Source organism: Onychomys torridus, chromosome 8, assembly GCF_903995425.1.
Source record: "Onychomys torridus chromosome 8, mOncTor1.1, whole genome shotgun sequence".
Classification (NCBI taxonomy): Eukaryota; Metazoa; Chordata; class Mammalia; order Rodentia; family Cricetidae; genus Onychomys; species Onychomys torridus.
In genome coordinates, this window is record NC_050450.1 from 43,268,391 (window position 1) to 43,295,368 (window position 26,978).

Below are 26,978 nucleotides of genomic sequence, written 5' to 3' on the forward strand. Positions count from 1 at the left end.
ACCTATATTTTTGAGAGACTCGGTCTCTCAGTGAATCTGAACTCACTGATTTGGCTAGACTGGCTGACCAATGAGCTTTAGACCTCCATTTGTCTCTACCTGCCTCCCCTTCTCTCTGGCATTGGGACTATGGGCATAAACAGCCTTGCCTGGCTTTTTGAGGTTGATGGAATCAAAGACTTGCTCTGATTTGGGTTTCAAGGTAGAAAAGAACTGTCCAAGAAACCCAGAACCAATAACAGGGCACCTTTCAGGGATCCATCCCGACCTGCAGCACGGGCACCCACGTTCCTCTTGGAAGATAAAGAAGCCACTAATTAACATGGAGATGCTGGGTTTTGATGAATGCATATAATGGGAATCTGACAGAGGATAGGAGGAAGGAAGAACTATTCAAATAAAAATAGGCAATTATGGGTAGACTCTTGTCGAGTTAGCCATGGAAAAGTAGGCCTGTTGAGTCATCTCGTAGAGGGCTTGGTATGTCCCAAAAACACACCCTAAGAGGCCCAGGATGCTGATCATGATGTCCTTGACGATGGTCACACAGCTCATGTTCTCGGAGTAAAAAGTGGTGATCTCCAGCAGGGGCGGGATGATGAGGGCCAGGGCGCTGCTGCTCACAGAGCCCACCAAGGAGATGACCAGGTCCAGGCGAGGGATGAGAACAGCTGAGAAACCTGCAGAGAGAGAGGAATGTAGACTCACTGAGTGTGCCTCAGAGAGCGAGTCCCCAACAAGCATGGCTTTGGAGTTTAAGGATTAGGCCAGGCACCATGCCTCTGCCTGCCTGCCCCCCAATCCTTTTTTAAAATTATCATTTCTGTAGAGAAAAAAAAAAAGTGTGTGTGTGTGTGTGTGTGTGTATGCATGTGCACCTGTGTGAGTGTGGAGGCCAGAGGAAGCATTCAAGTGTCCTGTTCCATCATCTAGCACTCTGTGCCTCATTCCCTTGAGACAGGGTCTCTCACTGAATCTGGAGCTAGGCTGAGAGCCAGCACCACCACCCCCCACACACACACCACACACACACTGAGTCTCTTCTGCCTTGCACTATAATAAACACCCGAAGTCCAGCTGCCTTGCTTCTCTAGGCCAAACATCTCCAGTTCCCTCGATCTTTCCTCTTGGGCACCTCTTCTGAAGGTCTCTCTCTTCCTAGAATGTTCCAGAGAAAGGATTGCCCAGCCCTTCTTCCAGTGTTTCCTAAACAGTGCTCACTGCGAACGAAAGGGTGGATGAATGACGAGAAAAGAGAGGGGAGAAATTACTGAAATACCCCCAAGTCTTTAACAAATCAACCTTTTGGGGGTTTCTTTACAGTTAATATATGTAAATTTCTTTTCTTTTCTTTTTTTTTTTGTTTGTTTGTTTGTTTTTGTTTTTTTGGAGCTGAGGATCGAACCCAGGGCCTTGCACTTGCTAGGCAAGCACTCTACCACTGAGCTAAATCCCCAACCTGTAAATTTCTTTACAATTAAATAATTGAGGACACAGGGACTTGGTCCTACATGAAATGGGAAGGAGAGAGGCCCTAGGGAACCAAGTCCCCCATTCTGTCATGGAGCTGTGTGACATGGGGATGTGACTTAATTTCTCTGGGCCATGGCCCCATCAGTTAGCAGGAATGCTGGGATGGTGTGAGTGGTAGACACACCAGTACAGCGGCCAGCAGGAAGAAAGATCTTGCCTTCCCCTGTGAATGCGTCAGTGCCCACTCCCTAGGCAATAGGGCTGGGGGTGGCTCTCTTTATGTGGGTTCTCGAAGCCCGTTTTCAGGTGGAAAGATGAGAACAAGGAGACAAACATCTTGTTGATCACAGAGGCCTGTGGCAGAGCCAAGGCTGCTGGGGTGGGCACTCCACTTGGGTATGATGCACACCAAGGGTTTATGTAAATAAGCACCATTTCCCCAACTCACAGGTCAGGCAGACCAAGGCGGTGCGGACGGTCAGGTCTACAAACAGAGCCCAGTTCTCAGACACTCTTGAGATGACGTAGGGGATGATGATCTCAGCTGGGACGTGGAACTGGAGGGCATAGGTGAAGAAGATGCCAACAGAGTACATCACCTTGACTGACTGGTACAACCTGCAGACAGAACATTGAAAGGATCTGAGACGCCACTGGGCTTCCAGGAAGGTGGCTCAGGACTCATGGGAAGCTTCACAGGTCAAGAGTCACCGACCTGGGTCAGACTGTCTCAGAGGGGACATGGAAGCATGCATTTGTGGAGGTTCTGAAGCCATAGGAACCTCCAGGTATTTCATTTAAATATTTTATTTAAAAAACTATAAATATTGGGGTTGGGGATTTAGCTCAGTGGTAGAGCACTTGCTTAGCAAGCACAAGGCCCTGGGTTCGGTCCTCAGCTCTGGTAAAAAACAAAAAACTATAAATGTCGTATCTATGTACAGTAAAATTCACAGTGCAGCAGCCATACAGCCAAGACCATTTCCACCCGAGTCTCACTGCAGTTCCCTCAGAATTTGCCATGACTCCCACGCGAGGTCAAAGGACGACCTCAAGTGTCCATCACCGCCTTCTTCCACATCTGGAACAGCATCTCTCCTGTTATGCTGCACATGCCAGGTTGGCTGCACCCCACGGGCTCTCCTGTCTCTGACTCTTGTCTCACTCAGGAACACTGGCATCACAGATGTGCACCACTGTGCCCAGCTTTTATGTGGGTTTTGAGAGTTCTAAGTTGGGTCTTCATGTTCGGGTGGCAAACACTTTACCCACTGAGCCATCTTCTCAGCCCTGTGCCTACAATCTTAAACAGAAACTAGGGGAGCCATACATACACCCACAGTTGCACGGAGCACGTCTCCAGGAATTGTTGACCTTTGTTATTTCGTCAAATATAAAGTTAGATGTGGTGGCACTTTGCCTGTGATCCCAGGACTTGGGGGGCAGAGGCAGGAGGATTGCCATAGGTTTGAGGCCAGCTTGGTATACATAGTGAGTTCTAAGTCAACAAGGCCTAGACAGTGAGATCCTGTCTCAAAACAATAAATAAACAAAATATTTCTTGTAGGTTGTTCCCTGTGAATACATGTCTGGCACTTTTTTTTTTCTTTTTTCTTCGAGACAAAGTTTCTCTGTGTTGTGTTGTTTTGGTGCCTTTCCTGGATCTTGATCTGTAGACCAGGCTGGCCTCAAACTCACAGAGATCCACCTGGCTCTGCCTCCTGAGTGCTGGGATTAAAGGCGCATGCCACCACCATCCGACATATGTCTGGCACTTCTATTTAACAGCACAGAGATTTTTTTTGTTGTTTTTGTTTTTTTTTTAGTTTTTTAACTAATCGGAAACTTAGATTATTCTGTCTTTTGCCAAGAAAACAATGCAGCAAAGACTATCTCTACATATATCCACATATCTCAGCACATACAATGCACTCACATAGCTCACGTCTTGCATATCTCAGCATATATAGCACACACCTCCATATTCCTTATCTATACATCAACTCCAGAAGTAAAACTGATTTTTAAATTAATTTTTTCCTGACATTGGATCTCACCCTATGTTCCAGTCTGGTTTCCAGGTTGGTATGCATCCAAGAATGACCTCGAACTCTGGATTCCATTTTGAAAGTGTTGGGATTAGTGGCATGAGCAACCACTCTGGGTTATGCAATGCTGGGGATTGAACCCAGAGCACTCAACCACTGAGCTATGCCTCAGACCCCAGCCATGAATTTAAATTTTGATGCCTATTGACATACTGCCCTTTGTCCTAGTCTATGGCTCTAAGTGCCAACATGATGTGACTCATGTCGCTCTCCGACATTGCAGTATGTGTGTCTTCCTACATGCAGGCATGTAGCGTGTCCTTCTTCAGGAGCTGCCACCTTGTTTTTGATGAGAGGTCTCTCTGTGGGCCCTGGAACTCTCACTGATTTGGCTAGGCTGGCTAGCCAGCACAGGGATCTGCCTGTCTCCATCTCCCCAGTGCTAGGATAGCAAGCATAGGGGGACGTTGAGACAGGGTTTCTGTTTAGCCTTGGCTATTCTGAAACTCACTTTGTAGACCAGGCTGGTCTTGGACTCACAGAGTTCCACCTGCCTCTGCCTCTGCTTCCGAGTGCTGGGATTAAAAGTGTGCACCACCACTCCCAGGCAACACTGTGATTTTTAAAACTGGCACTTCTTTTTATATGTTTGGAGGATATTTTTATGTATAAAATTCTTATTTTATGTATTTACCCTCCCTTCTTTTCTGGAATTGTTGGTGTTTTTATTGGGAAGGGTTGTTTATTCAAGACTTCCCTCAAGAGCGAGTTCCTCTTCCTCCACTCACCTGCTGGCTTACACCAGCTTACACCAGTGACTGGAGCTCACTGCCCATGTATTTAGCTGCCACCCTCAGAATGAAAAGGCTCTGCCCAGGATAGCTAGAGGAAGTGCAATCAGCCAAGAATAAGACCCACATATTAAGATAATATCTCGCTTGCATAAAATAAGGCACAACATCAAAGCATCCACATTCATGATCTCATCTGGTCATTAGCAGGGCACAGCGAGGAGGGTGGAGCTGGTGACATTTTCCTTATTTTACTGCTCTGGCTTTGGGGAAGTGAATGCCACCATTACCCCACCCAACAGAAAGACCAAGGCTGTAAGGACCCATAACAATGGTAACAGTTGATAATCCGCAGAGCTTGCTGCATGCCAAACCTTTTTCTAACATTTTCTGTGTATTAAAGCAGTTGCTGCCAGCACACACTGCCAGTAAGTGCAGCAGAGTGCTGTTCATCAAAGGTTTTAGGCCCTTCCCTGCCAGGGTGTGGAGTCTTGACAGGAGGGCTGCCTTTGCTAGCTTAAGTTAGAAGTTCACGCTGCTGCTCTAGCTGCTTGGGAAGGCCAGGTGGCATTCAGTGTCATGACAACTAGAACACTCTGGAGTGTGGCTGGTTCATTAGAATGAGAACCTGGGCCATCCCATAATGGGTTGGTGTGAACAAAGAGTTAAGCACTTGTGTGACAGCCACGGTGATGGTTCATGACTGAAGCATCATGAAACTGTCCTGACTGATACCAAGAGGCACGTGTGTAAGCCTTCCTGTGCAGAAGGGTGGGAGGCTCGCCCACGGGCATGGAAGAACCAGAATGCGGATTCTATTAGTTAGCTTTAGAACATGTATTTAGTTACTGGGAGCCCAACACCTCCTGTAAAGATCCCTCTTACAGATGTCTCCTGGATGGATGGATGAAAGAATGAATGATTGAGGGTAAGGACTGCAGGCTGAGTTCCAACTGGCGATACTCAATACCTTAAGTAGCAGTCCATCTGTGGTACATATCTGAAATTATTTGTTATTTGTTTTTACCTGGTTAATGGTAGTACATGCCCATAACCCCAGCATTTAGGAAGCAGAGGCAGGTTGGATCAGGAGTTCAAGGCTAGCTTTGTCTACAAAGGAAGTTTGAGGTTATCCTGGGCTACATGAGACCCTATCTCAAAAGTTAAAAGAAATCCCAGCACTCGGGAGGCAGAGCCAGGTGGATCTCTGTGAGTTCGAGGCCAGCCTGGTACCAAGTGAGTTCCAGGAAAGGCGCAAAGCTACACAGAGAAACCCTGTCTCGAAAAACCAAAAAAAATTAAAAGATATTATTCTTTTTTTTTTTTTCTTCCTGAGACAGGGTTTCTCTTCTCTGTAGCTTTGGAGGCTGTCCTGGAACTCGATTTGTAGACCAGGCTGGCCTTGAACTCACAGACATCTACTTGCCTCTGCCTCCCGAGTGCTGGGACTACAGGTGTGCACCACCACCCCATGGCTATTATTTTTACCCAACCTAGGTCCTCAGATAATCTGCACAAATACCCTACCATGGCGTTTTCACGTTCTGTTTCCTTAATGGCCCCACATTGCTCATCTTAGGGCCTTTGCATTTTAGGGTCAAACTTGGAAGTCAAGTCTGCACTCCCACTAGACTGTGTTAGCTGGGAAGGTCTCTGAGAGCCTCTGATGTTGACGTCCTCATCTGTTCTATGGAATCTTCAGTGACAATGCTTAAGGCTGCTGTGGGAAACTGAGAGGAAGCACAATGCCTTGTCATCAAACACACCGTAATCATTATTAACACGAATGCCAACAGTTCACAACAGTTCATTGCTTCCTAAAGGTAACCGGTTCATGCATGCTCATTCTGCCATCAAGGCTCGCCGCCCACGCCTCCCTGTCCCACTTGAGGCAGGCAGGTTCCTACCAGCAATTGGGCAAGTTGAGGGTGATGCTGGCCTGAGTGTCTGAGCCGAACTTCATGTAGCCCAGGGTCCCCAGGCAGATATAGAGGAAGATGACAAAGGACATCCCCAGATACAGCACGGCAGGAAACTGCTGTGGGCTCTTCATCTGGCTTTTGAGAGGAAGAACCTGGAATCAGACGGTTTGGTAAAGACAAGGTTGGAAGGAATGGCCATGGTGTGGGTGCAGGTTCCCTTATAGACACAGGTGTTCTCCTAGTGGATTGAGTCAGCAGGGACCCCTCCATATGACTACACCCCTCCAGGAGACTACACTCTCTGCACAAGGCCACACCCTCTGCACAAGGCCACACCCCTCCACAAGGCCACACCCTCTGCACAGCCACACTTGTTATATTGTCATATCACTCTAAATGGCCATGCCCCTCCACATTGCCACATCAGCTTTATGGCCACACCCCTCCACGTGGCCACACCTCCTCCAGATGCTCACTCCTCCTCCATCTTGTCTCATGCTTGCTATTGCCCCAACACCCTGCTCAGTGTAGGCTGATTAGTCCATTTTCCATCTTTGTCATTGTCTTGGGAACTTGAGGTGCGGTCTGGGTTGGGAGGTGCCCTCATGAGTGCAGACTTTTGTCCCCAGGAGGGAATCATGTTGCCCTGCCCTCAGCACTGCTAGGGTGATAGGGACTCACAGCTGGCCACCCTGTGGGGTACCTCATCATTCTTACCATCCCTACACCTTCAAAGGTGAAGATGGCTGTGCCAAAGAACAACAAGAAAGTCTTCCAGCTTGCAACCAGGGGCAGGCTGCTGTGACGTGGGGTCTCCTGAAAGAGAGGAAGGGTGTTGGCTCTGCCATGGGGAGGTCATCTCGGGTCATGTCCGATGACAGATAGTGTAAAGGGCACTGTTACTTACTGTCTTATCTTTTAAAAAGTGTTCTAATCAATCAGCTAATTTATTTTGAGGCGGAGTCTCCTGCAGCCCAGGCTGACCTTGAACTCAATATATCCCTGAGAACGATTTTGAATTCCTGACCCTCCTGTCTGTCTCCATCTCCAGTGCTGGGACTACAGGTGTGCACCACCAGGTGTTGTTTTATACAGTGTTGAAGTTGGAACCGAGGTCCTCCTGTATGCTAGATGAGCACTCTACCCACTTAGCCACATCGCAGTCTAGTTTATTTACATTGACTGTGGCAGAGTAACATCAAACTTTCCATGTGGTCATTTTACCCACTGAATGTATTCACTCCGTGACATTCTTGTCACTACTGTTCATCAGCAGAACTTTCTTATCAACCCAATCTGAAGCTCCAATTCTTTGTTCTCTACCTCTTAGCAATGCCTGTGTCTGTTCTGTCTGTATAAACGTGGGCCGCCTAAGGGCCTCCTGTGCTCAGGAGCTTGTAACATTTGTCTTTTTGTGCTTGGCTTATTTCACTTAGCTCGGTGTCTCTTGAGGCTCATGCATGTTGCAGCGTTCATTAGAATTTCATTCCCGGGCCTGGAGAGATGGCCCAGCAGTTAAGAGTGCTTGTTGTTCTTCCAGAGGACTGGAGTTCAGTTCCCAGCGCCCACATCAGGCAGCTCACAACCACCTGTAACTCTAGCTTCAGGCATTCTGACACCTTCTTCTGGCCTCGCGGACACACACACACACACACACACACACACACACACACACACACACAGAGAGAGAGAGAGAGAGAGAGAGAGAGAGAGAGAGAGAGAAAGAGAAAGAGAGAGAGAGATTTTTTAAAAGCCCTCTCATTTTCTTTAGTGCTCAGTAATATTCTACCCCCTTCCCCCCTCCCCTGCCAGCTGTTACAGTAGCCATTGTAGATAAAGAGAGTGATAATTTATTTGTGTCAGTGTATCAGGTAGCCCAAGATGCCCTCAAACTTGTTCTGCAGCCAAGGAAGGAGTGATTATAATAGATTTCTGTGGTGGATAGGATGAATAAAGGTTTCTCAAAGATATCCTCATCCTAATCCCAGGAACCTGTGAGCAGATTGTTTCATTTACTTGTTTATTTATTGCCATGGTCTCTCTCTATAGGCCTGGCTGTCCCGGAACTCACGCTCAATGTAGACCAGACTAGCCTCGAACTCACAGAGATCCTATTGCCTCTACTTCGAAAGTACTGAGGTTAAAGGCATGTGCCACCAAAACTGGGTGGATTACGTTATTTTTTTGAGTTAGGTTCTTGTTATGGAGACCAACCTATCTTTTTGTCTTGGCCTCCCAAGTGCTAGGATTAATGGGTGCATACCACCATGCTTGGCTAGAGTGTTGAGTTTTCTAAAGGAATTTAGGATGTTAAAGCAGATGACTTTCCACAGGGAGACAAACCTGGATTATCTGAGTCAGATAAGAGTCCTTAAAAGAGGGAAGTGGAAGAGGGAACAAGGATGCAGAAAGGAAGGACTCAGCCTAGTGCTGCTGGTTTTGACCATGGAAGGGGCCATGGGCTAAGGCATGCTGGGAAAGGCAAGAAAGGACTCTCCTGAAACTTCTAGAAAAGCTATAGCCTTGCTGATCTCTGATTAGTCAGTGAGACCTCCAGCACCGTAGAGGAAATCTGTTCCATTTTAGGGATGTAAATTGATTGGTAGCATGCTTGCCCAGCATACAATAAGACCTGAGTTTGATCCCCAACTCTCTAGAAATCCAAATGCAGTGGCGCATGCCTGTAAACCCAGATCTTGGGAGCAAGAAGCAGGAAGACCAGAAGTTCAAGGTCATCCTCCAATACTTAAAGAGCTTGAAGTCAGCCTGGGCTTTGTGAAACCCTGTTTCAAGACAAATGCCCTGAAACCAAAGAAAATAAGCCCAAACAAAAACAACCAAAAACTGTACTGGGTTATAGTTTAGTTTGTAGAGTGCCTGCCTAACACAGGACATGCTGCATAAGTTGGGTGTCAAGGTGCATGTCTGTAAGTCTGGCATTCAGAAGTGGAGACAGGAGAATCAGAAGGTCAAGGTCAGGTTTAGCTACAAAGCCAACCTGGGCTACATAAGACCCTGGGTTTTTGTTGTTGTTGTTTTATCTTTGCAGATTTGTGGTTTTTTGTTATAGCAGCAACAGGACAGTAATATAAATCCAAAGACTTCCATGATCAAAGAAATGAAGCAACAATGGTGGAATGGTAGCACCAATGGTGGGAGGTAAACCAGTTGACCTTTCAGAAAGATCTGCCCACCTGCTGCCCCTGCTCCTTTGTGTCTTTTTCTGGAACTGGGATAGAGATAGTATTTTGTAGTTGTTTTATTTCAAAGATAGGAGAAGTTGTGTAAAGTCCTTGTTACCAAGTAGATCTAATTCCTTCATTATCTATCTATCTATCTATCTATCTATCTATCTATCTATCTATCTGTCTATCTGTCTGTCTGTCTGTCTGTCTGTCTGTCCGTCCGTCCATCTATCTATCTATAACTTTAAAATGTTTCTAATACATTTATATTACTGGGGGAGGGGGCACATGTGCCACAGTGTGCTTGTGGAGGTAAAAGGATGACTTGAGGGAGTCAGTCCTCTCCTTCCACTCTGTGGATTCTATGAATGGAACTCAGGTCCTCAGACTTGGAGGCAAGCGTCTGAACTATCTAGCCAGCCCTACCTATTTCCTGTCCACTGACCAATGATGTATCCCCGGTGTGTTTTGTGTGTGTGCACTTGCATGCTCATACATTTGTGTGCATGTACCCATGCCAGTGTGTATGTGTGAGCCAGAGATATTCTGTCGTCTTTCTCTATTGTTCTTATGGGGTTTTTGTTGTTGTTGTTGTTGTTTGTTTTTGTTTTTTTGTTTTGTTTTGTTTTGTTTTGTTTTGTTTTTGGTTTTTAGTTTTTTGAGACAGGGTTTCTCTGTGTAGCTTTGGAGCCTGTCCTGGAACTCACTCTGTAGACCAGGCTCGCTTCAGACTCACAGACATCCAGTTGCCTCTGCCTCCTGAGTGCTGGGATTAAAGACATGTGTCACCACTACCCGACTATTCTTACTTTTAAGAGTCTCTGAATGAACTTAGAGTTCACCATTTTAGCTAGACTGTCTGGCTAGTGAACCCCCACCTGCCTTCACTCTCTCAGTTCTGGGGTTACATGTGTGCGCCACTGTGCTAGGCTGTCATGTGGATACTGGGCATGGGAACTCAGTTCCTCTGCTAGGGCAGCAAGCACTTCACCCACTGAGCCCTCTCCCAATCTCCACACAATTTCTTGGTATTTCACTGAAATGATGGAGAGTGTGACATCCTTCTTTATCTCTTATTATTGAGCCCCAAATCCCCATCTTCTCAAACAACACCTGATCACAGATGGCATTAAGCAACTAAATTACCTAGCAATTCCATTTTTGGATATGACTTACGATACTGAAGATGAGGGTGTTGATGATAATGATGCCTAACTTCTACAGCTTGTGGGACAGAAGTATTTCTAGAAATCATCTAGGCTCAGAACAGGGGACCGATCACTTTCCCAAAGCATCTGTAACCCTGTCATGTCTCAGAAGCCTTGGACCCTGACCTCCTTCTGTGTGGTGTCAGACACAGACCTGAATGAGATACTCGAAGATCAGAGCCAGGCTGCCTAGGGTGGTGATGGTGGCCAGGGTGGAGAAGATGGACAACACCTGTGCATTCTGGACCAGCACCAGCAGGATGAGGAAGGGCAGGATGGTGAGCATGTAGAAGCGAGCATCCAGGACGGGGGTCAGCACCAAGCTCTTCCTGGGCTGGCAGACATTGGAGGTAAAGTGAGCTTCTTCCACAATCTGCCAAAGGGACACAATGAAAGCTGGGGCATCAATCAGGAATCACTAAGAACCGTTTCAATTAAGATTTCAGTTGAATGGCTGATGACCTACTGCCCCAGCAGAAAAGATATTATTCATGACTTGTGTGAAATTTCAATATAACAAGATGCCTTTGAAAACATTTTTAAAGGGCTAGAGAGGTGGCTCAGTGGTTAAGAACACTGGTTGCTCTTACAGAGGACCTGAGTTCAATTCCCAGCACCCACATGGTGGTTCACAATTCCAGGAAAGCCAACACCTTCTTCTGACTTCCATGGGCTTGTAGTGTGCATACACACATGCAGGCAAAACATTCATACACATAAAAATAAAGTAAATAAATCTTTAAAACATTTTTAGATTTATTTAATTTTATTGTATGTGTGTTTTACCTGTATATATGTAAGTGGATAATGTACATGCCGGGTGTTGGAAGAGGTCAAAAGACAGAGTCAGGTTTCCCGAAACCAGAGTTACAGACAGCTGTGAACCACCGTGTGGTCCTGGGAACCAAACCCGGCTCTGGGTCCTCTGAAAGAGCAACAGATGGTCTTAACTGCTGAGCCATCTCTCCAGCTCCATAGGTGAGTGTCTTCTAGGAGTCTGTGCACTTACGCATGTGTGTTCCTGGGGGTTGGGGCCTGCAGAGGACAACTCAGTATTGTTTCTCAGGTTTGTCCACCTTGGGTTTTCGACACAGGGTCTCTCATTAGCTGTGTACTGGGCACATTAGGCTAGACTGGTCACCCAGTGAACAGCAGTCACCTGTCTCTGTCTCTTCAGCATCGGAATTACAGCTGCATGCCATCAAGCCGGCTTTTTTATATGTGGGTCCTGGGAGATGGCACCCATGCCCTCATGCTTGCAAAGACAGGAATTTTACTGACTGAGCTATGCTCTCATCCTCACCCCCCCACACACACACTTTTTGAGATAGGGTCTCATGTATCTGAGGCTGGCTTCAGACGTGCTATGTATCGGGGACTGACCTTGAACTTTTGGTTATTCTGCTTCTACCTTCCAAGTGTGGCATTACGGATGTGAGCCTCCATACCTGGTTTTTAGGTGTCCTGTGTTTTTATTTGGCAAGCCTAGCCACCTTTAACTGTAGTGCGTGTGATTCTGACAACCGGAAACTGTGGGCATCATAAAACCCAAAGACCCAACGGTCCTTTCATCTGATAGACAATCTCTTGTTCCCCTCCCCCCTCACATGACTAGAGAAAAGGTTTCAGTTGCACATCCTCTGGGCAAGGCTGGGAACTGAGTGGTCGGTCGCTCCTCCACCAGTCCCTCCATCACACAGCTCACTGTTCTTCCAGGATGGCTGGGTGTGCCCTTCCGTCCCACAAAGCCATTAAAGAATGTTCTCACTGACTTGTCTCATGTTAGAAACATGATGAGGGGAAGGTGACAGCCTTGTTAGACATCTTGGATGTGACAACCTGAGATGCCTAAGGTCGACTTCATCTATGCTTTCCAGACTGAAGATGTGGGGCTTTGGCTCTGCTCTGGTCCCAACTGTGGTCTAATATGGGGCAGACTGGCTCAGATGTTATGGTCCCACTAACAGCCTTGGCATCTGGAGGCCCACTCTCTTGCTCTCCTCGTTCTCCTCTCTCTCCTTCCTCTCCTCTCCCTCTGCCCAGAAGAGCCCTCTTTACCTGTTGTAAATTGTCTGCCATAAACATGAAATACACACTGCAGAAGCCCAGCTGAGTGATGATCAGCAGGAAGCTCACAATGTACCTAGAAGGAAGAGGATGAGGAAAAGAAGTTATTGTTTAGAATGGGTTTCATTTTCAAAACAATTATTTCTGATGATTGTATTTTGAGAAATTTCAGGCCCTCAGAAAACGCTGATAGTATGGTAGAATTAACAGCCATGAACTCTGGCTTTAGGTTTTGTTTTGTTTTGAGATAGGGCCTCAGGTAGCCCAGGCTGGCCTCTCATTAGCCAGGTGGCTAAGTGTGACCTTCAACTCCTGATTTTCTAGCTTCTACCCCAGCAGTGCTGATATCATCACAACCATCCACATCCACACATTCTCATAAATGTCTGAGCAGTTACCTTTGCCCTGATTACATTCTGGGTATATATATTGAACACACACACACACACACACACACACACACACACATACAGCACATACACATACACACACACAGCACACAAAGCAAACACAGCACACAGACACACACACAGACACACACAGACACACACACACAGACACACACACACACACACACACACACACACACACACACACACACACTCTTTTAGAACCATTTCAATGATAATTTCAGAGGTCATGAAACATCTACCTGGAATACCTCAAGCAGATTTCTCTTAATCCTTGACAAACAGAAACCAACTTTAACATCAAATATATAATCTATATTTTAGATATTTTATCTCACAAGTGTCTTTTTCTTCTTTGAGAGGGGCATTATCTCATGTAGTCAAGGCTTTAAACTCCCTATGTAGCCCAGGCTGCCTCTGAATTCCTGATTCTCCTGCTTCTACTTCCAAGTGCTGGAATCCCAAGTATACTACTACACCTGACTTAACTTTTATTTATTTAGTTTTTTAATTTCCAAGGCTGTGTGTTTTACTTAGCTGTACCTGTTTAATCTTTTTTTTTTTTCCCAACATGGAATATTTTGTGTGCATGTGCACCTGTTGGTTGTTTGTTTGTTTTTGTTTTTTGTTTTGACAGGGTTTCTCTTCATAGTCCTGGCTGCTCTGGAACTAGGTCTGCAGGTCAGAACTCACAGAGATCCTCCTGCCTCTGCCTCCTGAGTGCTGGGATTAAAGGCGTGCGCAGCTGTTTTACACTAGGTTATTTTGGAGAGTCCGGGCTGGCCTTCTGTAAACTGCCCACAAGCTGTGTTTGTGTGACCATTTCCTCCAGATTAGACTTCTGGAGGATGGGACGACAAAAACATCAACTCTGTTCCTCTTTCTTCTTTCTTTCCTTCTTTTTCTTTTTCTTTCTTTCTTCTTTCTTCTCTTTCTTTCTTCCTTCCTTCCTTCCTTCCTTCCTTCCTTCCTTCCTTTCTTTCTGTTTTTAAAAATAATTTATTCTTATTTTATGTACACTGGTGTTTTTGCCTGCATGTATGTCTTTGTGAGGATGTCAGATCATGTAGTTACAGACAGTTGTGAGCTGCCATATGAGTGCTGATATTTGAACCTGGGTCCTCTGGAAGAGTATTCAGTGCTCTTAACCGTTGAGCCATCTCTCCAGCACCCCACCCTCTCCCCCGTTCCTCCTTCAGAACCCTGGGGGTCAATGGCCTGTTGTCCTGTGGTTTTGGATCTCTCTTCACGCATGTACCCCTCTCACACCCAAAGCTTTAGAACTTAATGAAGCCCTTTAATAAAGTTGGTTCCAGGCAAACCTATGCACTATTACAACTCTTAAATTTGAAAAATCATCATGTTTCTTCATGCTCTGTGGGTTTTTGTTCTTTGTTTGGTTATTTCCTGTTTTCTGATACTGGGGTTTAAACCCGGCATGCTAGGCAGGTGCTCTACCCTTGAGCTACAGCCAAGTCCTGTTTTTCTTTTTGCCTTCAACTTTTTTGGTGGTAGCTTGTGTTGGCAGTTAGCTTGTCCAGTCGGCATATACTATTTTCTGGGTCCTGCTGACTTTCTTGTGTACCATTTATCCTGGTCTCTCATCCTTGGGGGTTTCTTGTGAGCTGATCTCAGACCAGGAGGTTTGATTAGGTGAAGTTTCTTCACTGATTTTTTTTTTTTTTGGTCTGGCAAGAGGATTTCAAATTAGATCTCTATTCTATCACAAGACACCTGTAGCATGGGCGGTGTGGGCTTAACTTGGCACCCTGGGCAGGGTCACCACTGCACCCTGCTTTATAAAGTCCCCACTGACTGTCCATCTGAAGGCTGAGCATCCATCAATGATTGCTACCTATGGGGGGCAGGCAGTTCTTTCTCAAGCCACTGACTTCCTCTTAGTGCCCTGAAGATGAAGAATTGCTGGTGGAAATGAGACTTCCCTCCAAGTATTTCCAACTTTCCTCAGTTACTGATCTCCAAAGCAATGGGACAAGGGAATCCTGGTGGGTGGAGAGTAGAGATCTGGAGTTCTAATGCTTGCCCTGGCACGATATTCCTTGTGGCTTTCAGCAACCTGCTTGTCTTCTCTGGGCTGTATAATTTTTCCATCTCTACAGGCATGGGTACAGTGAACTCCAAGGGCTGTTTTTGTCCTACATAACTACTTAAGATACCATCAGCATGGATCCTGACCTCACCTGGCTGATAATGAACAATTTCTGATTGGGAGATCAGTGCTGGCCTGAGGAGCCTGAGGTAGGTGGTACGGAAGGGATTGTGGTTGCCTCAGTGCTGACTCACTGCCTGGAGAAGAACTGTCAGAAAAGGTCTCCCAGAGGGGCCTCGGGGTGTCTCAGTTCCTCCACTATCAGGGCCTTTCTGTACTTTTGAGGTGTTATTTTGTTGTGAGAGCCCTGGTCACCCCCATTTTTCTAGGGCAGTGAAATCTCACCCTGGGTCCTATTCGAGATTGGTAAGATGACCAGAGATGCTCACATAGAAAATAGAAAAGCATTTTGAGCACACCATCAATGTGTGTGTGTGTGTGTGTGTGTGTGTGTGTGTGTGTGTGTTCAAGTGTGTGGTGATGAGGATCTAAGCCAGGGCCTCTAGCTGTGCTGCTGAGCTACATGCCTTGTTTTTTTGTTTTTGTTTTTTTGTTTTGTTTTGTTTTGTTTTTGAGACAGGGTTTCTCTGTATAGTCCTGGCTGTCCCAGAACTCACTCTGTAGATCAGGCTGGCCTCAAACTCACAGAGACTCACCTGCCTTTGCCTCCTGAGTGTTGGGATCAAAGGTGTGTGCCACCACTGCCCGGCATGCCTAGCTGTTTTAAAATCCTGGTTCAGGGGTCTCCCTACATCACTATGTCTTGAATTCAGGGAGGCTTTGAGCTCAGGGTTTTTCCTGACAGCCTTCAGGGAGGGTGGCTGGCTCCCTCTGCTACTGTGATAAAACACTCAGCCCAAAAGCAACATAGGAGAGGAGAGGGTTTATTCAGCCTACACCCCCAGGTCACAGTTCTTCATTGAGGAAAGTCAGGACCGGAGCACTATGTAAGAACCTGGAGCAGAACTCACGGAAGAATGCTTCTTACTGGCTTGCTCACGAGTTCATGTTTAACTAATTTTTTTATGTAGACCCAGAGAATGGGGCTGTGGGCTGGACTCTCCTACACCAATTAACAGTCAAGATAATTACCCATAAGCCAATCTGATCAGGGCAATTCCTCAATTTAGGCTCTCCTCTTGGATGACTCTATGCTGTGTCAAGGTGACAAGTAAAGCTAACTAGGGGAGTGGCATGAAGGTCTATGCTACCATTAACTTCTTATCAAACAAGGTGTAGCAGGGTAAAAATTTCTCCATCTTGTCTCAGCTGAAGCCATATTTGGTCTCTACCCCCTGCCCTGGAAAGTCCCGTGGGAAAGCATCCAACTCCATTCTAGACACTCGGTCGAAATGCCCCAGCTAACTGCATGTTCCTGGCTCTTGTTAAACTGCTTGCTGGCTTCCCCTTGCAACTGCCAGCCAGGATGTAGTTTTTCTGTGTTCTTCATCTTTAAAAACTCCCTGTAATATGCATCCGGGGCTGCTCTGGGAGAAGTGTTTCTCTCCAGGCAGTTACAGGCCAGCTTAATACGGACTTTCAATTAGAACTTTGGGTGTGCAAGTGGTCTCTGGGTCTTTACCTCATAACAAAGGAAACAAGCTAAATGTCCATCCCCAGGGGAATGTTCAACAAAAACAGGGTAAACTTCTGCACCAGAGAACTCTGTGAGCCTTTAAATGATGAAACGTGTCTGCATGTCTCAAGATGAAAAAAAAAGAGGGATATTATTGTCTCTGATGATTGATTTCTGCTGTTTGGGTGGCAGGATATAGAATCACAAAGAAAACAAATCTTTGACATGTCTGTGAGAGACATTCTAGAATGAGTTGGGTGTCTGGGTTTAGTGATGCATGTCTGCAACTCCAGCACTCAGGAGGCAGAGACCAGCCTGACCTGACCTGATCTACATAGTGAGTTCCAGGACAGCCGGGGCTATGTAGAGAGACCCTGTACAAAAAACAAACAAACAAACAAACAAACAAACAAAAACAAAAAACCAAAAAAGTGAAAAACAAAAAACAAAAGAACAAAAACCAAAAGAAAAAAAAAGAATAGGCTAACTGAGGTGAGAAGGCCCAAACTGGATATGGGCAACACCATTCTATGTGCTCAGGCTCAGACTAAATAAAAAAAGGAAACCGTGAGTTGAGCACCAGTAATCATCTCTCTGCTTCTTGACTGTGGATACAACGTGACCAGCTGCTTCCTGTCCCAGCTGCTATGCCTTCCCTAACACTGTAGATAGAATCCTCTGGAACTGTGAGCTGGAATAAACCTCCATTCCTTAGGTTGTTTCCCTTAGATACTCTGTTGCAGCAACAGGACAAGTAACTATTACACTGTTAGATAAAAACATCTAATTTCAGGTTGTGAAATTAGTTGTGGGGGTGCATGGCCAGCACTTGGGGAGGAGGAGGGTCAGGAGTTCAGGGTTGTCTTGAGGCTACAAAGCATGTTTGAGGCCAGCCTAATGATCAGGAGACCCTGTCTCAAACATACAAATAAGCAAGGCAGAAAGCAAAATGAACTTCAAGTTTACACACGATTCTAAGCAACATACAAGAAAATGTAAAATGATCTAGGGCTGGGGCTGTAGCTGTGTTGGTAGAGTTCTAGTCTAGTGTTTATGAAGCTTCACTTCTTAGCACTGTATTAACCGAGCTAGGTGGTATATGGGAAGTTCAAAGCCATCCTTGGCTTCTTAGCTAGTTCAAGGTCACCATGCCTCTGTGAGTTCTTGATGTTAGGGTCCTGGAGAAGTCCCACAAAAGGCACCATCCAAGTATGCAATCAACAAGAGCACTTATTATTCCAGCATGCTGGGGCCTGCAATCTCACCCAAAGGCAAGATGGTGAAGACCCCCAAGAGGGGTGTGTGGACTCCTTTTAAGCATAGCCAAGGGGAGGTCTTAGAGCAGTTAGGTCAATTAGTTATCTGTGATTGGCTTAAGAAAGTGGCAATCATATTAGTACATCTGTGATTGGCTAGTCAGAGGATGATCAGGGCTATGGTTTTCCCATTTTGGGGCAGGCCTGAGAGAGTCCCAAGCTTGTTCTTCTTTGGTTATCACCTTGAGCTGTTTGTGGCTCAGGTCTAGACTGCATGTATCAGGCCTCCATGTCTTTGCTATTAGGGGTGCTAGAAATTGATTGTCCTTTGTTTGTGACTCTTTCAGAAACTGCTTATTCAGTTTCAGGAAATTGAAAATGAGGCCTGATCTCTCAGAGAAGACTGAACAGCCTGTTACAGAGTCTGCCTGGTCCTCTCACTTGTCTTTCTTTCAGAGAAAAAAAAAGCAATTAACACATACCTTTCACACTCACACACATCTTGATATATATACACACAGAAAGAGAAAGCCTTGGAAGGGCTATTTATAAACCAGGGTGAAGAAGGAGGTGGGTTGGGGCCAAGGGGAGATCTTCTGCCTTGCTTGATAGTTTACAAAAAGAGCCTTTCTGCTTAAAAACTTATGCAAGCAGGGGCTGGAGAGAGGGCTCAGTAAGAGCGAATGCTCTTGTAGAGTACCCAGGTTCAGTTCCCAGCATCCACATCAGGTGGCTTATAACCACCTGTAACTCTAGCTCCAGGGGATCTGACATTCTTTTCCGGCCTCTTTCACTCACATATAAACACACAGATAGATAGAATTAAACTTAAAATTAAAAAAAAAAAAAAAACTGTGGGAGCAGACATAAAGGCAGGGTAGGTGGGGGAATGTGATCATGGTTTCATCACTGTGAGTGTTTGTGACCAGTACCTGCCCCACACTGAGTGTGTCCTCAACCAAGGATTTGGGCATGTTTCCAGGCTGTACATTGTAGTCTCTTCATAGCTGACAAAACTCTTCTGCAGTCTAGGGTGAAAGGACAAATGATGTATAAGTTAAAACACTTTGGCTAAAGGTACAGCACGTGCCTAAGCTAGTGACTGCTGTGCATTTGTGTGATAGCGTAGAGTGTTCTGTGAATTTTCTAATAATAGTACCATTAATGCAACTTTCAGAAGTTAGGTACTAGCTTATACAATTTTTATGAACTTATGCTTTTTTTAACTTACTTACTTACTTAATTTATTATGTATACAGAAGAGGGTGCCAGATCTCATTGCAGATGGTTGTGAGCCACCATGCGGGTGCTGGGAATTGAACTCAGGACCTCTGGAAGAGCAGTCAGCACTCTTAACCTCTGAAACATCTTTCCAGCCTTTTTTTTTTTTTTTTTTTTAGAGAGAGGGTCTCATGTAGCCTAGGGTGGATTTGTGCATCTGGGAATGACTTTGAACTCTTGATTCTTCTCCCCCCGACCTTCCTGCAGGCATACACTCAGCAGCATGCTTTCAACACAATATTTAAGTAGATTTCCTTGGTTTCGTCCTTTGGAATAAGCAGTATCAGTGCATTGGTTTAAGTAAGCAAAGCAGGAGAAGAGGTGGAGGAAAAGGAGGAGTGGGCATGGCCAGCCAATGACTGTTTTCCTTTACAAAGTAAACTTTACACTTAAATTTGGGAGCCCTCAAGAAGGTGATCTCTAAGTTTTTAAGGGGGAATGGGTGGTTCTGCAGAAGGACCCTTCTGGTCCTGAGTGGGAACAGAGAGGAGCAGGTGCTGCTGGCCAGATGCCACCTGCACAGTGCTAACTACAGGGCTGGGGGAGAGAGAGAGGCTCAGGAATTTTTTTGTGTGTGTGTTTGGAGCCGAGGATTGAGCCCAGGGCCTTGTGCTTGCTAGGCAAGCACTCTACCATTGAGGTAAATCCCCAACCCTGAGGCTCAGGACTTTTATGGAGCCATCTAACCCAGCATGCCCCTGGACCTGGTGTGTGCCTGTCATCTCAGGACTGTGGAGGTAGACACAGGAGATCCTGAGATCAAGTTCATTCTGGACTACATAAAGAGTTAAAGACAATCTGGGAAATAACCCAACCAAAAATGGCAGAAGGCCCTAGTTGGACAAAAGACCATTGTCCTAAAACGTTTATGTCAGAGAAAAAGGAGAGACATGTTCAGCCAAAGGGCAAAGCCAGACTGATGCAACTGTGGGCAGGTTGGTGCCTGCAGGAGGTGTGAGGGCCCTGAGAGCTTGGGAAGGGGCACCCAGAGATTCCCTGATGGTTAGGAATGGGTCTAGTAATAACAAGAAAGAGAGAAGGGAGGAGAAAGAAAGAAGGAAAGAGAAAAGAAAAAGGGAAAGGGCACTACAGAGTGGGAGGGAGGGAGTAGGTCTGGAAGGAACTGGGGAGGGGCTGAATATGATCAAATTACTTTGAATGACATTTTCAAAGAACTAATTGAAAAAAAAGAATGAAGTTAGGCAGGTCTTCAAAGACCAGCACTGCCATTTCCCAGCTGTGTGACCCAGGGCAAGGTAGTTAAGCCTCAATGTATTCACCTGTAAAATGGGAATAAAAACAGTCTCTATCCCAGGGGTTCCTGGAAGGAGTACAGAAATCTTGCAAATCTCTTGGCTCAACAGAATCACACCATTTACATGACTGCTGAATGAGCAAACACACCCTGATGGATGACTTGTTTCACAAGCAGAAAGGGTTCTGGGGGTTGAGTGTGGCCAGCACATACTCCAGGCACATCCACTATTTGGATTGTGTTTATTCGGCTTTATGATGAGTTCTGGAGACTATTCTTGTGTGCCAGGCAAGTGCTCTACCATTGAGCTACATCCTCACCCATTATATTAACTTTTACTTATTATCCTTGCTTCAAAAATGCATATAGCCCAGGCTGGCCTGGAACTGACGATCTTCCTGCCTCAGCCTCTGAGTTGTCTTGCTTTGATTTCTATATAAGGCCTTTCCTCACTCCAAGGACATACTGAATGTAAGTCAAGTAGCTGGGTCCTGCGGAGTTCAGTATTCTGTATTTTATTGTATTTTTTTTTTCTTTCAGAGAAAGAACCACTGAGCTGTCTCTCCAGCTCTCAGTGATTTTTATATTAAGATTTCAGATGTATAAACCTGTATCTGTGTGTGAGTATGCACATGTGAGTTCAGGTACCAATGAAGGAGTCCCAAGAGGGCCTTGGATCCCCTTAAGCTACATAATGTAGGTGCTGGAACTGAATTTGGGTCCTCTAGAAGAGCAGCAGGCTCTCCCATCTGCTAAGTTATTGCTTCAGTTCCCCTAGATGTGCGTTTAATGACTGAAACCATTGTAAACCACTCACAGTGAGGCTAACTGAGTTTTGCACTTTTATTTACTTGCCTAGAAAGGGTTTTCCTGGAACAAGTGGCCCTGACAATGTACCTGTATTGGGTTGGGGAGATGAAAAGTAAAAAGGGGATGGGACTGTAGCTCATTTGATAGAGTACCTCTCAGACATCAGGCCCTGGGTTCGATTCCCCTGTATTGTATCAATGGGGCATGGACACACATGACTTTCTTACTAGAATATGGGAGGTGGAGATAGGAGGACCAGGAATTCAAAGACATCTTTCAGCTACATAGTGACCTTGAGGCAAGCCTGGGCTACACGAGACCCTGACTCAAATAAAAGGTAGTGCTGCTCATGAGATGGCTTAGTGGTTCAGAGCACTTAACTGCTCTTACAGAGTACCTAGCGCTCACATGGTGGCTCACAACTATCTAACTCCAGTTTCAGGGGCTCTGATTCTTTCTTCTGGCCTCAGGGGGCTCCTGCACACACATGGCACACATAAACTCGTGAAGGTACACGCATACATACAGATTTTAAAAATTTTAAAAAAATCCTCAAATGAACCAGGAGGCTTGTCTGAGGGTCTTGCACACACCCAGTAGTTCAAAGGGCACTTTTGCACATTTTGTTACCTTTGGTGGCTCCATGTGAAGAGAGTAGGGCTCAGAGCGGTGTGGGAGCCAGGGTGGCTTCCAACTCATTAGCTGCAGAATTGGGCCCACACCAAGATACTACATTAGCTTCTTTTGGAGGTGCTGGGGATGGGATCCAGGGGCTCACAAATACTAAGTAAGCTTCTACCACAGATCTACTGGCCTGACCTTATTCTGCTGTAACCATACACTTGACACAAAGCAATTTAAGGGAGGCAGGGATTATTTTGTCTCACAGTTTGAGGGGGCACAGTCCGCCATGCTGAGAAAGCTAAGGGGGAGAGTTCATGGGGTAGGAGTGTGAGACTAGAGCTCCCCCACATCAACAAATCAGGAAACAGTGTGTGAACAGGAAGCACAAGGCTCATTTCCTCCCACAAGTTCCACCTCCTAACTTCCTACAGCCTCCCTAAACAGTGACATCAGCTGGACCAAGTATCCAAACATGTGAGCCTGTGTGGCCAGTTCTCCTCAGACTATAAGACAGCTTGAGACTCTTCTGTAGCAGGCTTTCTTGGACTGCCATCCCCCAAATCATGACACAAAGACTTATTATTAATTATAAATGATAGGCCTTAGCTTAGGCTTGTTTCTAACTAGCTTTTTGTTTTTTGTTTTTTGAGACAGGGTTTCTCTGTGTAGCTTTGTGCCTTTCCTGGATCTTGCTGTGTAGCCCAAGCTGGCCTTGAACTCACAAAGATCCACCTGCCTCTGCCTCCCAAGTGCTAGGATTAAAAGCATGTGCCACCACCGCCAGGCTTCTAACTAGCTTTTTAAAACTTAAATTAATCCATTTCTATGTGCTGCCCTGAGGCTCATTTACCTCATCTACATACTGTCCATCCTGCTTTCCTGCTTCCTCCATGTCCGCTGCTCCCCACCCCCACCACTGCTGGCTGGCTACCAGCCAGCTTGCCCCCAACTGGCTGGCTGGCCCCCTTTTGCTCTCTGACCACCAGCCCTGCCTATCCCTTCTTTGCCTAGCTATTGGCCATTCATTGTTTTAATTAGACCAATCAGGTGCCTTAGGGAGGCAAGGTAAAACAGCAACACATCTTTACATAGTTAAACAAACAAATATTCTATTCCACAACACGCTTCTGCAATCCCTTTGCCACCTCTGGAGGATCCAGAGCAGCAGAGGTGGTAGCCTGGAGAAGTGGCCCTGGAATGGAGGCCATGGGGTGAGAGATGTGAACTCTGACCTCTGAGTGAGGTGGCTGGCACAGTTCAGCAGGATATCCATACAGTGCACTGTGAGGACCCCGATGGCCAAGAGGCTGATAGGCCCCACCTAGAGGGACAAGACAGGAAGACAGTGAGATGAAATCTAGCTACATCCACAGCCCAGCCTACTACCAGACACTAGGCTCTTTGCAGAATGAAGGTCTCTAGCTAGGCTGTAGCTCAGTGATGGGGGCTTGCCTAGCATGTGTGACACTCTGGATTCCATCCAAGCACTGCCCCCAAACAGGCAGAAAACTTGCTAGACATGGAGGCACGTGCCAAGAATGCCGACACTTAGGCTGAGGTCAACTTGAGCTATGTATGAGTCCCTGCAACCAACCAACCAACCAACCAACCAACCAACCAACCAACCAACCAACCAGATGTTGTCCATGACGAGCAGCTAGCTCAATGTCTGCTGCCCCTGTTCAAACATCCTATTTTAGTGTCACTGTTGACACACTGCCCCACACTGGCTAGGATTCTTCCAAGGACAAAAAGCCCACCACCCCACACAGCTCAGGCCTTTTTCATCAGCCTCTGGGTATACTCTTCCAGAATCCCCAAGCTAAACGTAATTCCTTTATACAGCTTAGTCCCAGCTCTCCTAAGACCCTTAAAGAAAGACCAAGGTTCTTTTTGTGATGTAGTGCCCTTCTCTCAGGATAGTTAATCAGCAGGCCCCAGGGACGCTATGGCAGGTGAGTCTGTTTGGAAGAGCCATCTTGTGTGATACAGGATGTAGGAGGGGGGATGCGGGGGGGGGGGGGGGGGGGGGTGCGGCACCCATGGGTAGGGACCATCCCCCGAGATTTGACAAGTGAAACTGTTCCTGGACATTGCAGACTGTTGGGAGAGGGAGTGGAGCTGGTACAGAACCCCATTTAAGAAGTAAGGTTGATTGTGAATCACAGTCTTCTGGATGTGACCAAAGGGCACGATGTGAGACTTTATAGATATGTTCTGAGTGACATCATTTTGTCACAACACACACACACACACACACACACACACACACACACACACACACAAAACCAACAACGAATGAGGGGTCAAGAGTGCTGTCAGATCCCACTAGGAGGCAGCCTCCACATGGCAGAACCTCTCTTGTTTGCAACCTTTAACCCTTGGGCCAGGCACACTCCTAGAATGGCCCAGTAAGCATTCATCAGCTGGATCACTGTCAGAAGGGGATGGAGGGTCTCCACATCACCCGACAATTTTTGGAGGCAAAGAAGGTAGGCTAAAGAGCTAGCAGGACATCATGGAGCTTGCTGGCAAAGACAGTCTGGCTGAGGCCACACGCGTTTAACACTCTTCTGCAGACATCTATCTAGAACCTAGAGGGCTGGCTCCCAAGGAGAGGCTCCCCCTCTGGCTGGGACTGTTAGTCATCAGAAATCGGGAAGCAAGGGACCACTTCTCAGGCCTGGAGAAGATAAGCGGACCAAAGAGAAATTCTAGTGGTCCTCATGGATACCACTGGGGATTTCTGTGTGCGGGTCTCCAGAGCAGGACGATGGAGAGTAAGGCTGGGGGTAGGCGGGGGATGTGGGGGTGTTTGTCACAGATTCAGAGCAAGTATGCCAGACTTTTGCAAGCGTCCTAAGGACTCCAGGGGAGACATATATAAGGGACAGCTTTCATGTCTGTAGGACACAGTACAGTTTTTGAAAGGAGGCATAAGCCAGGAGATAGTGTCAGCTGGGTGAAGGGGACATGGGGATTGATGGGAACATCCTATCTCATACACCATCAGATGGTTTTATCCTGATTTTTATTTCTTGGGGCTTAGGATTGAACCCAGGGTTTCATGCCAACAGTCTTGAAACTAAGTTATCTTCTCAACCCTTGTGGGTTTTTTGTTTTGTTTTCTTTTTGAGATAGTCTTGCTATGTAGCTTAGACTGCCTCAAAACTCATCACATAGTCTAAATTGGCCTTGACCTGGAGAGCCTCTTGCTACAGCCTTCCAGCACCACTTGGCACTTCATGAGGTGGTGTGAAACAGGACACACACACACACACACACACACACACACACACACACACACACGTTTACAGGGACGAGATCTGCAGTGTCAAAGGGGAGGCGGGAGACATAATTCCCCAAGGTCTGGAGAGCAGGGTGTTGAATGGGGATTCTGCACGTGCAGCTGGACTCTGAGCTGCCCTCTCCAGGAGTGCTCAGTGTGTTTCCTGGTTGGTGCCAGGGAATTGATGGGCACAGATGCTGTTGCAGAGCCCAGTCCCCCGGAGCCACACCATCACAGAGGTCTAGAGACTTATTTCCCTCACCACAACTTGGATGAATCTAGTTTCTAGCCCCTGGTGCCTCTTACCAACAATCCAGCATTTTTCACGGCCAGGGGAAGCCCCAGGAACCCCGTGCCAATGTTGCTTTTCAACAGGTGAATAAAGATTTGCATAAACCTGTGGTGGGGAAGGTGAGAGAAGAGAATATTGTGTGGAAGGGATAGGGGAAGGGCAGGAGAGAGGAGGGGAGGGAAAGGAAGAGGAGAGGGACTAGAGAGGGAGGTGAGGCAGGGCTGGCTCCCCCCCCCCCAGCATCTCTCTCTCTCTCTCTCTCTCTCTCTCTCTCTCTCTCTCTCTCTCCCTTGTCCCCATCTCTGGAACCCAGGTCCTTATGCATAATGGGCAAGGGCTGTAGCCCTGAACTATAGCTCTACCTTGTCTATGTACTTTCAAAGACATGGCAAATAAGTAGTTGTAGATTTTACATAAACGGCATTTTAGGATTGGATGTAAAAGATCACTATTGCTTGTCAGGGTTGAGGCATTCCGGTAATCCCAGCACTCAGAAGGTTGAAGCAGGAGAATTGCAAATTTGAGGCCAGTCTGGGATACAGAGTGAGACTCTGTCTAGAGAACATCTTTTATATGTCTGAGTTTGGGGCAATAAAAATGGAACATGGGGTAATTGTTTACAGAAAGATCTATGTCTGTGGGGGGAGGGACTGGGATAGAGACCTGGCAGAGGGGAACACCTTCCTGTGTCAGGGATGTGCTCTTTATGTCCTGCAGCTCAGGCTACAGCCAGCCAGCTAATCTATAAGGGTTCTTTGCAAGAATTAGGAAATATGGTATTCCCTGACAACTCCCCAGAGCTACAGTCATATTCTTAGGTTCTAGAACTTTGCTGTGTCATGGGGAACATGAAGAAGGCCTTTGGAGCTGAAGTCCGGCTGTGCTTGCCCTGGAAGGGTAATGGGACCACTCACAATAGTGCATCGGCTTCCTCTGGAGGGTCCTTCTGTGGGGAGACAAGGCTGTTGCTGCTGCTGCTGTTGCTGCTGCTGCTGCTGCTTTTTGAGGCAGTCTTACACACGCTGAACAAATTTGGCTCACAGTTGTCATCTTTTCTAAGCAGCGACATCTTCCCCATGGTGAGCAGGTAGCAGAGGTATGGCACTCAGCTACAGCAGGCTGGAATGAGCCCTCCGTGCTGGCTCCTGACGCCTGGGTGTACCCAGGTGAAGTCCTGAGTGTGGGAGCCAGAGGACAGTGGCTGGAGAGGCTGGAGTTGAGGGTGCCTCTCTGGGCTCTTGAGGCACCTAGGACAGTGTCATGGATCCCCCTCAAGATTGCCTTGACAGGACTCACACATTTTCAGCCTGTCTCCCAGCTCAGCCCTTGATGACAGGTCCACAGGGAACACTGACTGGGAGGAGGAAGGGATCATTAGCCT

General features: G+C 46.6%; 1 protein-coding gene across 1 annotated transcript; it reads right to left on the reverse strand.

Annotated features, from left to right (window-relative positions):
* Positions 1 to 411: 411 nt before the first annotated feature.
* Positions 412 to 26,675, reverse strand: Slc36a3 (solute carrier family 36 member 3). Its single transcript, XM_036195226.1, has 10 exons — positions 26,512 to 26,675; positions 25,612 to 25,702; positions 23,249 to 23,337; positions 18,979 to 19,074; positions 12,686 to 12,770; positions 10,782 to 11,000; positions 6,952 to 7,047; positions 6,220 to 6,386; positions 1,922 to 2,091; positions 412 to 680 (listed from the first exon to the last, which is right to left on the reverse strand). The coding sequence occupies exons 1-10, from the start codon at positions 26,673 to 26,675 to the stop codon at positions 412 to 414; spliced, it is 1,446 nt and encodes a 481-aa protein (XP_036051119.1).
* Positions 26,676 to 26,978: the final 303 nt, after the last annotated feature.